A 13,541-nucleotide genomic window follows, 5' to 3' on the forward strand; every position below is an offset into this window, starting at 1 on the left:
ACAACTTTGAGTTATCATTTCTATAACCTTTTAGTCATGCCATGTTTCCTTGATGACATTTACAAAATAAACCACAAACCATTCCTTTAACATGACTAATTGTAACAAAACTTTAGACAAGCTTGATGTTAACCAAATAATATTCTCACAAGCACTTGATCTACTCCTTCTTTCTTCCAAGAAATTAAAAGACCCCAACTTCTACAAGACCTTATACAAGGCCCTTATAAACTACCCTTAATTTATATGGGACCACACACAGGAACACTAGTCCCAGTCCTATAGTAACCTAAGATGTTCCTTAATCAATTATTTTAATAAATCTGTTACTGTACTTACAAAACTTTCTGATTATAGAAATTTGCCACCAAGAGATTAGGAACTTATAGTCTAGTTTCCTGTCAACTCCAGGTAGAAGTTATGTCAAACTGCAAGCTGCATTGAGCCAGGCTCAAAGTCTGCCAAGCTTCAGCTAAGGGATCAAGTCAAGAGGGTCCCACCTCAGCATAGGCTGAACAGTTGCCCTCTTAACTTTACCATGAAATCATACCTGCAGTCCACGCCTGTCCTTCACAGGGCTGCTGCTGCATCATAGATCAGTGGCTCAGACAGCCTTCCTTGATATTCACACCTGGAGTTAGACTCAGAAAAACAGTCAGTTAACAGTCCCATTAAGTCTCTGAATGGCAAGTTTCAACAATCAGTTTCTTGAGGAACATCCTTAAAGTGAGCCTTAAGTAGCTTGCATGCATTTTCTCCCTTGTTCATAAAATCTTCCCATTAAGATTATAAGTTATTGTTCTAACACATTTGCATCAGTTTCCCAGACTCTTCTATTCTCCTCTAACTGTGCCTGATCTGAAAGAATGAGATATTCTTCAAGAACTGAATCATATAAATATGATAGGTTCAAATATTAACTTCATCTTTACATTTTGGACCATGGAATGAATTCAAATTCAAACAACCACATTTAACTTGTTCATCAATGCAAAAATATTCTCTTAAAGAGACTTACTCATTGAAATTCTTTCTCCCAAACTGGAAATGTCTCTGATTTAATTCCAGTAATTAATTACACCATTTGTCTTAATATCCAGTTGCTCTTACATGACCTTAAAACATTTAAGGGCCTTACTCCACATAGATACAGAGTAACTTTAAATCCCAGCCTTAATCTATGGGATAATGATTCAACCTTACATTTGTATCTTTATTTTACAAACTTCTAAATTATTCCCATTAATATTTTCAAAGAATATTATCTTTCATATGACTATACAAGAGCACCAATTTACCCAATCATTTGATTATTACTGGATAATTCTTACTTAATATAACTTAGTACAATCACTCAAATTTGGTTTTCCATTTTTGAAACTTCAGAGAATTTCAGTTTATATATATATATCATCTGTTGTTTTCTATCCCTACCTAAACCTTGTACCTGGTATAAGAATCTTTTAAAAATGAGCTCATCTATCCTTTTTAAACTATCAGACAAATACCTTAATAAAGGAGAAATAATCTTGCTTTTACCATTATCTTATACAATTTGTGCAAAAATCCAAATTTAAAATCTATTTATCAAAGCATAAACCAATAATATATATCTGTATATAATTCTTAGAGAAATCAATCTGATCCTGTTAATTTTCTCAAATTTTGCTTTCCTATTTAATTAGACATCTATCACATTACATCTTTGTCTAATCATCTCCTCCTTTTGTAGGATGTTATCTCTATATGATATTTATTTGGGGAAATATAGGTCAAAATTGTAAGCTATTCATTCTTGCATCCCATTGTAGTGACTCAGAGATATTCCAGTATCTATCTATTATCTAATAGATATAGCATTGTTTACAAAACTTCTTGATAACATAAATTTGCTATGAAAGGAAAGAGGGACTATGTCATATATCTTAACAGAAGGAAAGAACTTCCTTAGCTCTGTTTGATTCCAGGCATGAGTCATATCTGTTAGCCAATCATATAGCCATTAGATGCTGAAAGCAGGGCTTAGGAGTAATCAGGTGGGGATTTTCCTTTTCAGAAAGGAAATAGCAGAACTGGGAAATAGAGTCAGGAAGATCCTACCTAGGTTGTGTCCAAGGTCGTCTTCAAGACTTTCTCCCAGGCATAGACATCCACCTTTAAGAATTCTCAGTCTGTAGTGCCTGCCATTCCACTACTGGCTTCATGTGACCTATACCTGTAATCAGAGCTTAAAATAATAGTAAATCGAAGTCCCATAGAATCTTAAAAAGCAAATGAATGTCCTTCAGATAGTACTGTCCCAAATTTCATTGAGCTAATAATTATCAAATCAATGTACATATCTTTTCTGTCTCCTAAAATACTTCCTCATATTTTCTCAACATAACAACTATGTAGGGGACAGGAAGGGCTTGAATAACTCCCATTTGTCCCCAAACCTTCTTACATGCCTTTTGTATTTTTTTTTATCTTTTTTTTATTATTATTTATCTTTTCTAAATCTCTCAAACCCATTATTCAGCTTTCCTTTATGTTTCAACCATAAGACAAAATAGCTCATAAATTAGTACTTCTTACTGACATAACTGTCTATACTGGAATCCCATTCCAGCTTCCTAAACAAAACAAAGAGGTTAATGACCAACCTCACAGGCTGATGGATTTATGTCCCTGCTTACTCATTCTGGAGGAAAGGGACACTTTTAGGAATTAAATCTTATACACACTGGTAAGCTCTAACTTGCTTAAAATCACAAAAATACTTTTCATCCTGATGTTAAAAAGAATACTCACTAAACTTTTCTGAAGAAAATTATTTGGAAAGTTTTAAAATGATAACATCTCTTTTTTTTCTTTCCTTAAAGCAAATTAACCCTTAAACATTAGAATTCATTAACTAAGTTGGTGGAAGATGTCCTCATTCTCAAATATTTATACAGAATTCCTAGATATTATAAAGTTCCTTAGTTAAAAAGATGTTGCAATGTGGAGGACACTTAGTTTCTTAAGTTAAGAACGTACCCAATTAAATTAGCCTTATCTTTGTTTCAGTTAAACCTCAATTTCAATTCTTAATATAACAACATCCAGATTATAAGAGGAATTGTTTTTTTTTCTAACAACCTAGGTCAAATCAAATCTGGAGTCATAATCACTAGTGTTAACATTTTAATTTCTAAGGCCCAATACTCTTAGCATTGTAAAGATTATAAAATCACATTTCTAAACAGTTTATAATGTATCCTGAATTGACTGAAATTGCAAGAGGAGATTCTTGTTTAAACAGGGCCTGTATAAATACTTGACTATAGCAAAAACAATTTTAACTGAACTTCCTTTTAGATAAAGACAAAACTTGGATTTCTTAGGTTATAGCAATTGTCCAACTTCTTAACCTAATACAATTCTAACAAATTTTAGATTATAGAAACATCAATCTCATTACCAACACATGGAGATTTAAAAGTAATATTACTTGCTCATAACCAGATATAACAGTTTCAAACTATCACATTTTTATCATACCCTTTTTAAAGACCAATTCATATGCATGACAAAATTTAGACCTCACAAGGGTTTCTCAAATTTACAGCTTAAGAGAACTATAAAAATACAATTTAGAAATAAGATGACTTCAATTACGTTTTCAGATTATCACATATAGAAATTATTAATCCTATTACTTCTGGTATTTATATATATTAATACATTAATATATATAAATACATATATTAATACATCAATACCTTAAATATTAGCTTTAGCCAAATTAAAATGCCCCATGAATTTGAGAGAGGTGTGGCCACGTCCCTTTGTGTGGCGGCAAGAACTTGGGGGCTTGAGAGGAGAGGTTCCTCTGCTTGCCTCCCCCCTTTTCCCAATCAGAGGAGGATAATCTCAAATTCCTTACCATTACTTTCTTCCCTTATCTGATCCAGGATGGGAATCTGCTAAAAGGTTTTAGCTGCTCTAACTTTTATCGCAGCCCTGGCTCGGTCAGAGACAGGACAACTAACTTTCACCTGGGTGAATTTCACTCCTGTGTTCACTCCTTAAAAACTTTCTTTATCCAATCAGGAGTAACACATTTCCCTTAAATCTGAGGGAAAAGTTTCCCACTCTCTTTCTTATTTCTCTTCACCCCAAATTTGGCCAGAACTTGGAATGGAGGGAAAAAGAAAGAGCACTTTTCCTACAACTTCCCAAAAGTTTCCAAAACTTTTACTCTCAAAACCTCTATTCACACTGTCCATGCAAATAGATTATATCTTCCTGACACTTCTCTTACTCTCTTTAATGAGTGACTGTTCAGTCTCTCAACCTGTTTCCTTTTCTCCCCAGCCTTCCAGGGACCTTTCTTTTGTTAATTACTTCCTTTTCAACTTCCCTTTTCCACCTAAAAATACTTTTCTCTCTCTTTCTCCCCCTCCCGCTCTCTGATGCTGCCTGCTGCCACAGTCAGAGAGGAAGGGGAAAGAAAGGGCTGCACTCTTAGAGATAACACACTCTCTTCACACAGAAACACAGACAGATACAGAGAGAAATCCACAGAAAGAATCCAAAAGCTCAGGGGGGATTGCCAGACATCCCCAGATTCCTTTCTTTTCTCTTTTTCTATCCCAGCATCTCTAAGCCTACTCCCAGAGAGCTACCTTCAGGGATATTAGCTGTCTTACACTGTTCCTTTCTCAAGACTTCCCAAAGTCTTATCCGGGGGGACAGGGACCCTACAGACACCAACTGTCTAGTTTCTCCCTCTCTCGTCCACCCCACTCCAGGGGACAGGGACTCTACAGACACCAACTGTCTAGTTTCTCCCTCTCTCGTCCCCTCCCGGTCACCCAAGGCCCCATTGCCCTGGGCCGTGTGCACACCACTTACGGACCGATCAGCAACCCAGCTTCCTCAGCTGTCTCTGCAGTCTCTGCAATCTTCGCTAGCACAATCAGGAGCTCCGTTCTATTTCGTCTCTACTTTCTCCGAGTTCCTCTCTTCGAGATCTTTTGTCCTGCCAGGAAGAGCTCTCCCCCAGCGAAACCCCAGGGCCTCCGGAAAAACGGAGTGGGTACCCTGCACCCAGGGGTCGCGGCGGGACAGCTTCCTCCCAGGCGAGGACTAAATCTCGGTGGGACCTCCAACTGTGTGGGATGGATTTTACGAATCCAAAAATTAACAACAGAGGCTCAAGGTGAAAGTAGAAAGGAAAATTTATTACGATCCCAGGAAAGGGCCACTCGGACACCGAAGGTCTCTCAGTGTCAGAGCGCGCTGGACACAGAAAATTGGGGTGTTTATATAGATCCCTAACCGCAATTCCCCCTCCCAACCTCCTTCCTCTCAGCTTGCAGACGTAAGCTTTTGAGGGTACAATCTAGACGCGATAAATCTACCCAGGGGCAAACAGTATAGTTATTTTTACAAGCAGGCCACAGTCATAAACCTCCCACCATCCTTACTTCATTCTACTATCAATCTCAAGGTAGTAAATCTGTCTTAAATGACAATGACGATTAAACAAACAGTTCGGTTATCGGTGACAGGCAGGAATTAGTTGTTAGTTACCTAATCTTGCACATCTATATTGCACCTGGCTTTTCGGCTTTCCATCCATTCTTCCCCAAACAGAGGTTCTCTTATCTTGGGGTCAATGTACAGGGGTGAGTATCCTGTGTCTTATGCTTATCCTCAGAGAATTTTATGGTTGCTGACTTATTCACCTCAACCCTTCTTTCTTTCAGGCCTCTCGCCATTAGGTAAATACACAGGACCTGTTCTTAACCTCGGGGGCTTTATGGTCACTAGCTAAGCTTGTGGAGGGGAAAACATCTGAGTAGAGATAATGGCTTTACAGAAAGGAAAATATCTAAGTAGAGAAATGGGACTCACTATCCTACTTATTTCTATTTATCTAATTTGTTCCCTTTTATGAGAGGTCTTCACTCGTCCCACACACTATGATGATTTTTAGTCGTCATTGTTTCTCAAGCTATCTTTGAAATAACGTGTTTTAAAATTTTTGAGAAAATAATTTCAAGCATACTAGTATATCATCTCTGCAATTTACCTTCACCCTCTTTGAAATCAGGACATTTCCTAGATGCTTTCCTCATTAGTGTTATGTGACAATAGGAAGACTATAAATTCCACTCACTTCCACCATAGCACATTTTTATGCATTAAACAATTTAGTTCATCAAATATTTGACACCCTACTATATGCAAAATGTAGTACTGGTTGCTGAGGAAGGTATAAAAATAAAAAGGCTACAATTCCTGCCTTTAAGGAGTTTATGACCTAGAAAAGATGTTCTTAATCTGGGGATGGGGGGGGCAGGGAACCTGTTTTTAAAAATATTTTGATAATTGTATTTCAATATAATCAGTTTCCTTTTGGAATCCTATATACAAGGGAACGAGCATTTTAAAAGATCCTTGTACGTGCCAAGTCCTGTGCTAAATGCTTTACAAATACTATCTCATTTTATTTATTTATTATCTTATTTTATTTCATGCATTTGAAAACATTATTCTGAGAAGGGTCTTTGGTGTCACAAAATTGCCAAAGGAGTTCGTGACATGAAAAAGATGAAAAGGTCATCATAAAGTAGCTGAAACACAAACCACATTCAACAGGGAACCTCAGTTACTAAGGTTCCTAAGTACATTTCCTTAGTTACAGGGACAGCATCATTCTGGTGAAAATTTCCTCTCTCTTCTGTTGAGCGAGGGAGCATGCTCACAGATTTTTCCAGTGTCCATTTGAAATTCAATCTTAAAAATTACACCCATGTTCTAGTTTGATTAAGGAACAATAGGAAATTGACCCTTTGCACTATAATGTTGACTCAAAGCATGTTCCAGAATTTAAAACAACTTATCCTTACATAGTGTTTTGAAGTTTACAAATTAATTGGGCTTTTCATTTTTAAGCCATGAGGGACTTCTAGGTTGTGCCTATAGATAGATGCATCTGTGATTCTGCTATTTGTATCTTTTTTTTTTGGAGGGGGGAAGGCAGGGCAATTGGGCTTAAGTGATTTGCCCAAGGTCACACAGCTAGTAAGTGTGTCAAGTGTCTGAGGCTGGACTTGAACTCAGGTCCTCCTGACTCCAGGGTCGGTGCTCTACTCAATGCGCCATCTAGCTGCCCCTCTGCTATTTGTATCTTTAAGACATTCATTTTGAAAAGAAAATCTGTAGATGTTTGAGTCAAGAAGTCCATACATTAATGGGAATTAAACATTAAGCCCAAACCCGAAGTTGTCTTTTCAGGGTTTGTATGTTTGTTTTCTGCCACATATCAAGGTTACTGAATCTCTGTTGATATTTCTATCTAGGTCAGCCCCCAGAATGTTATGAGATCATAGAGCTAGAGCTAGAAGACACCTCAGAAGTCATCTAGTCTGGGGGCAGCTAGGTAGCACAGTAGATACAGAACCCGCTCTGGAGTCAGGAGGACCTGAGTTCAAATTTGGCCTCAGATACTTGACACTTACTAGCTGTGTGACCCTGGGCAAGTCATTTAACCCCATTGCCTTGCCTCCCCCACTCCCAAAAAAGAAGTCATCTGATACAACTGGACTAGGATTTAGAATTGGAAGGTATCCAAGAGGTCATATATTTAAAGCTAGCCATCAAACTGGAGGTCATCCAGTCCAACTCTTTCAGTTTACAAATGAAGAAACCAAGGGCCAGAGATGATAAATGATTTATGCAGGCTCATGGCTAGTTTGTAGCAGAGCCAGAATTCAAACTTGGGTCCCTCCCTCTCATTTCAAATCCTATCATCTCGTTAAGGAAGAAAAATGAGGCAACTGTCATAAACAAACTTTTTTTTTTGGTCTTCTTTTTCAGAAATTCTGTGCGGAAGGCCCACATTTATGGAATCACTTTTAGCATTTCTCAGGCATTTATGTATTTTGCTTATGCTGGTTGCTTTCGATTTGGTGCTTACCTAATAGTGAATGGACACATGCGTTTTCGAGATGTTATTCTGTGAGTATCTTTAAATTTTCTTTAAGCTATTCTGTACCAAGGTTTCAGACAGTACTGTTGTCTTAGATTTAGAAGTTTATTTTTTGTAAATAAAGAGGATCTTTGGCAAGAAACACTTCAATCAAAGGAGTTTTTAAATTGAAAATGAAGTCTTTTGCTATGATAATTGTTATTAGCACATGGGAGATACTATAGAAGAAACCACATTTTGGATGTTAGTATCCTTGGAAACTTAGAGATAAAAGGAATCTTCGAGGTAGATCATTTAGTCTAATTCTCTGTCCAATGTAGCAATCTTCCCTATAAAATCCCTCACAGGCAATTATTCAGTCTGACTCCAAGGCAACCTCCAAGGCAACTCATTCCAACATGGGGTGGTTTTAATTGTTAAAATGTTCTTCCATACATTGAACTGAGATCAGCTGTCCTATAACTTCTACCCATCGGTCCTGAAAGTTCTCTGAAAGTTTGCAGCAGTCTAATCCTCCTTATAAATGACAATTTTTCGGATGTTTGAAGATATATATTAAGTCCCTACTCCTGTGTCTACTGTCTTGTCCCACCCCCACTTTCCTACCTCCAGATAATAAGAGAAATAGAAACAAAATGGAGTGCTGGATTTGGCACCAGCAAGATTTAATTTCAATCCCATCTCTGACACTTACTAGCCGAGTGACCATGGCCAAGTGACTTGGCCTCTCTGAGACTCAGACAACTATCTAAAGAGTTGAGACAGTACAGAAAATGAGTAGCAGAGAGTGACCATATCAACACAGTCATCTTTGATATATTAACAATCATCTTACCCTAAAGAATTTTTTGGTAGGCCGACTGTCACCAAATCTTTCCACCATTCTTTCTATGACATGGCTTTGAGTCCTGTCTAGACCCTACATACATACTCTGGTTTTTTCCCTGCCCTTCTTCATACTTTCAAGTGGACACAGAAGGGCCACTGGAACCACTGCTTCCTTTGTTCTGGACACTGGGCTTCTCTTCATTAAGATGACACTAGTTTTTTAGGATCCATTCATTCACATTGGGTTTGCATTCACCCAAGATCTATCTCTGAGTCTTTTTCATGTTAACTACTTTTATTGTGGATCTTTTCCTTCCTACAGTTTTAAAGTTGTGTAAAGTTTCTTTGCCCTAAGGACATTTATACATCATCCTGTTAATTTAAGCCCATCGCTCCAACCTGTTAAAAACTTTTTGGATACTGATTCTGTCATTGAATGTATTAGCTCTCCATCTCAGGTTTGTGTCTTTAGTAAATTTGATCAGTGCAGCAGTGTGGTTCAGTGAGTGAAGAGAGCACTGGATTTGGAGTCATTAGAGATATAGGTTCTGATTTTGTCTCTGACACTTTCTGGGCAAGTCATTTAACTTTTCTGACCCTCACTTCCCTCATTTCAAAAAACTAGATCATAACACCTATAGTATTACCTCATACGGCTGTTGTAAGGAACAACTGAGAGAGTGTGTGCAGAGACATTTGCAATCCTTAAAAAGCTATATAAGTGTTAGTATTATTGTTGTGTCATTATCTGAGGCAACAGTAGAGCAGTCAAATAGGCCAGAGCTAAGAAGAGAACTGAGCAACATGCCTCTAGAGAGTTCCTTCTAGTTATGTGGTTCCTATTTTTTCAAATACTAAGACCTCTTTTTAACATAAGACATATTTAGGACCTCCACTGAGGTTGTCCTATAAATATTTCTAAAATGTTCAGTGGCAAAAAAAAAATGACTATGAATTAATTTAGCAGTGCTTTTAAGGAAATTTGTAACAGCATCTAAATACATTTGAAAAATAATGAAATGCATAAGTGCAAGATATACAATTTATTTAGTCTCTAATGAAATCTATTTGTTTATTATATTGAGTCACACTACATATTTTTGGAATTAAATAAGAACGATAGTTGTGGAAGTGACCCTGTTTTCTAGAAGCTGGTAGTGCAAAAGCTTTAACAGATTCTCTCATGCCAGGAAGGCTTTGGGTATAATCCAGATGCCACATTGTATTTGCTGTCCAAAGATCAGGCTAGCTAAGTACAAAAAAATCTCATTATCAGTAGGTTAAAAGCTGGGCATTAAGTTATTTGGCCATGCCAACCCATGAAGCTAAGAAAAAATACAAAACGTGCCTTAATCCTTTGTAAGCTCTTGCTGTTTCTAGAAGCAATAGTTGTACAGTTACAGGAAAAGGGACAGATGGTGCTATAAATCACAAAGTTTAAAACTAGCTGTAAACATGTAAGAATGGATTTAATTCTGCATCATTGGAGGAAGAACCTACTTTGGTTAGATCATAAATCCATTAGAGTATTACAATATTAATATTAAATTAATTGTTGGTGCTCAAGATATAAAATACTTGTCCAGTGACCAATAAGTTAACATATTATGGAGCTGAATCATATTAATATTGACAGTTCATCTATAAATGAAATTAGAAGATTTAAAGAAGTTAACCAAATGGAAGTATGGCACAAATATTTCCTTGGAGAGGCAAATAAGATCTTGGTAGAGTTGGCCTTATCATAGGTTGAAAGGAAACATCACTTCATAGGATACTTGGTCTTCTCACATTGTAGTGCTCATGGAGAGTATAGGGCTAGTCAAAGCCTTGGAAGTTGGTGGGCAGCCACACTTGCATATGAAAGGCAGGAGTTTGTAGTAAAAGATTTGAGGAACAGGGCAAGAACCCCATAGCAGCCCTACTTAGTCTTTTTTGTTCTTGCTTCCCTATATTTGTTCATTTGCATGGCAAAATCCGTAGGATCTTGGTAGAGAAGTGTATTTCTGAGTCTAACTTTCACACAGCTTACCACCAAATCCAAACAGTTAAGACAAAATCTTTAGTCTGGAGACATTGACTAGTTTTCCTTTGAGACCCTTAACTAGGTGTGATAGGTTATATCTTTGGCCATAGACTAAAAGAGCTATTCACCTAAGCTTATCAGGGAGAGGCTTTCTAGTCATGGCACCTAAGAAGACAGGAGCCAGAACAGCCAATACATGTCTTGGAGCAGATGAAGCCCAGAAGCTGGTCATAGAGAGAAGCTCCATATTCACATACTCTGTGGAGGATCCCAGCAGCGACCACAAGACCATCAGAACGATGCCTAGCAGTGATGAACTACCCAGAAGAAATTAGAACCACATGATGATGATATCTCCGGAGGACATCAGCAGCCCTACAGTTCTGGAGGTGTGAGTTGCCCTGGCAACATGTGTGTCCCTATGTGTGTTTGCCCCACACATGTCCCTGGCCACATGGCTTCCTGGTGTGTGCCTTTTCATGCATGTTCCCTGGCCACACTTGTTCACTATGTGTGTGCACTTCATGCATGGTTCATGATCATGTGCATTTCTTACATGTGTGCCTTCCTTGCATGTACTCTGGCCAGGGTACACACTTAAGTGTACATTCCCCCACACATTTTCCCTAGGCATGTCCACTCTTCCCATTGATGGCTTGTGTATTTGTAAGCAAATGTGCTCCAGGTTTATGGGGGAAAGGTTCTACTACTATTTGAATTACTATTCTATTTCATTAAATACCTTTTGTTTTGAAAAATTGTGTCCTCTAGCTGTTTAATAAAAAGTAAATGTATCAGGCATAAGCTCATGAAATATGACTTTGAGAGGATGCAGACCCACATAATATCTTGAACCTGGGTATAGCTTTTCTGTGGGGCCTACATCCAAGAAAGAGTATCCCAGATGTTAACATGAATATAAGCAAAGAGATCCATTTCTAGATATTTGCAGCTCTAAGAAGAGCTGGATTTTAAAAATTCCAAATTAAATCTATGTATATTCTAATATTTGGTGACATCAATGCAAAGATGGACAGAGGGGAGAATGGTAAAAATGTTAGAAAATATGACTTTGAATCAAGAAATGAAAGTCTTGTTTAAACAAACTACTGATGCAGAAAAAATGGAAAGTGGATAAAGGACAGACTTAGACATTGAGCTTAACCCTTCCTACATAAGTTCAAGTGACATGAAGAAAGCAGCCAAAAATAGCCTAGAAACCACCTCAACCAGAAAATATTTTATCTCCTTGCCAAGTGGCAACATATGGCAGTCAAGGGCAATAGTAGTTTAGAGTTTAAAGGTGTTTGTAAAATTTTACAAAAAAGAATAGTAAAAGATTATGACCAACATTGCCCTATGAAACAGTGAGTAGTGATGAAAGGAGAAGGAAATATATTGAAAGATTGGTGTGAGGCCCAATAAAGTCAGTTTATTCCCAAAATATTTTAGGGCAAAACTGGAAGAAGGGGAAAAAAGATTAAAAATGGAAAAACCATACAATTTTATAAGAAATTTGTTCAAAACTACTAGTGGAACCACCAGATGTAGAGCCTAATTTTATATTTCTCAATATGCTATATTTCCTCAATGAGGAAATAGAAGTGATACTAAAGAAAACATAAATGGGGAAAAACAGCTGAACCAAACAAAGTATATGTTGAAGACAACTCTGCCAGAAATGACATAAGGATACTAAGGGATGATGCTCAACATATTCAACTGAATTAAGTATACATATTTATATATGTGTATATATTATATCAAGAAGCTAGCATATGCAAGGCTTCGGGCTAGGCTCTTGGAATACAAAACCGGTCCCTGTCCTCAAAGAACTTGTATCCTACAAAATGGACACAGATAAATCAATACAAGATGATTTGAGGCAAGAATGAGCACTGTCAACAGAAGGGGATCAAGAAAGTCTTCACATAGGAGGTGGTGTCTGGCCTTGAAGGAATAGGGGTTACCAAAAGACAGAGATAAAGGAAAGAGGTCATTTCAGCAAAGAAAATTGAGAGATAGAATGCCAAGTTTGAGGAGCAACAAGTAAGTCAGTTTGGCTAGAATATGGAGTGTTTGAAGGGGAATAATATGTAATAAATCTGTAAATGTTATTTGAAGCCAGATTGTGAGTGACTTTCAATGCTAAGGGTTCATTTTATCTTAGAGGCAGCAGGGAGCCACTGAAAATTTTGAGTTAGATTTGTGCTTTCAGAAGATTATTTTGACAGCTATGTGAATTATGGCTTAGCAAAAAGATAGTGGAAGTGAGGAGACCAACTGGGATCCGAGTCAATAGTCCAGATTAATTCACATGCCTACTTTCTCATCTTTACAAAATAGGAGAATAATTTACAAATGTTATCTAAGACATACTTGATAAAAAATATGAGATGAGAATAGACAGTCTTTTGCAAACCATGTCCTACAGAAGATGACATTTAGAGTCACACAATCAACTGAAAATTACAGAGAATACAGTTTGTTGACCATACAAAGCATTGATTTGATGGAGCAAATGGAGCTTTAAAGGTCATCCATTAAGGTGTCTCCTAATGTGTGTGTTAAAAATTATTTAAGATTTATTGATAAATAAAATCACAAATAGTTTTGATCAGTAAAATTAAGGGAAGAATAAAAGAGGGAAATATATGTTCACCAAAGGTGTCTGAGACTATCTTGAGGACAGAACCCAAATAAAAAAGAGATTCCCTATAG

General features: G+C 37.2%; 1 protein-coding gene across 1 annotated transcript in view; it reads left to right on the forward strand.

Moving 5' to 3' along the window:
* LOC118850266 (phosphatidylcholine translocator ABCB4-like) overlaps positions 1–13,541 on the forward strand; it is a 124,237-nt gene that overhangs the window by 93,836 nt on the left and 16,860 nt on the right. Inside the window, exon 23 of the mRNA XM_036759530.1 lies at positions 7,855–7,995. Coding sequence (XP_036615425.1) covers positions 7,855–7,995 — 141 coding nt within the window. The remainder of the gene's footprint in view (positions 1–7,854; positions 7,996–13,541) is intronic.

Source organism: Trichosurus vulpecula, chromosome 5 (assembly GCF_011100635.1).
Source record: "Trichosurus vulpecula isolate mTriVul1 chromosome 5, mTriVul1.pri, whole genome shotgun sequence".
Taxonomy (NCBI): Eukaryota; Metazoa; Chordata; class Mammalia; order Diprotodontia; family Phalangeridae; genus Trichosurus; species Trichosurus vulpecula.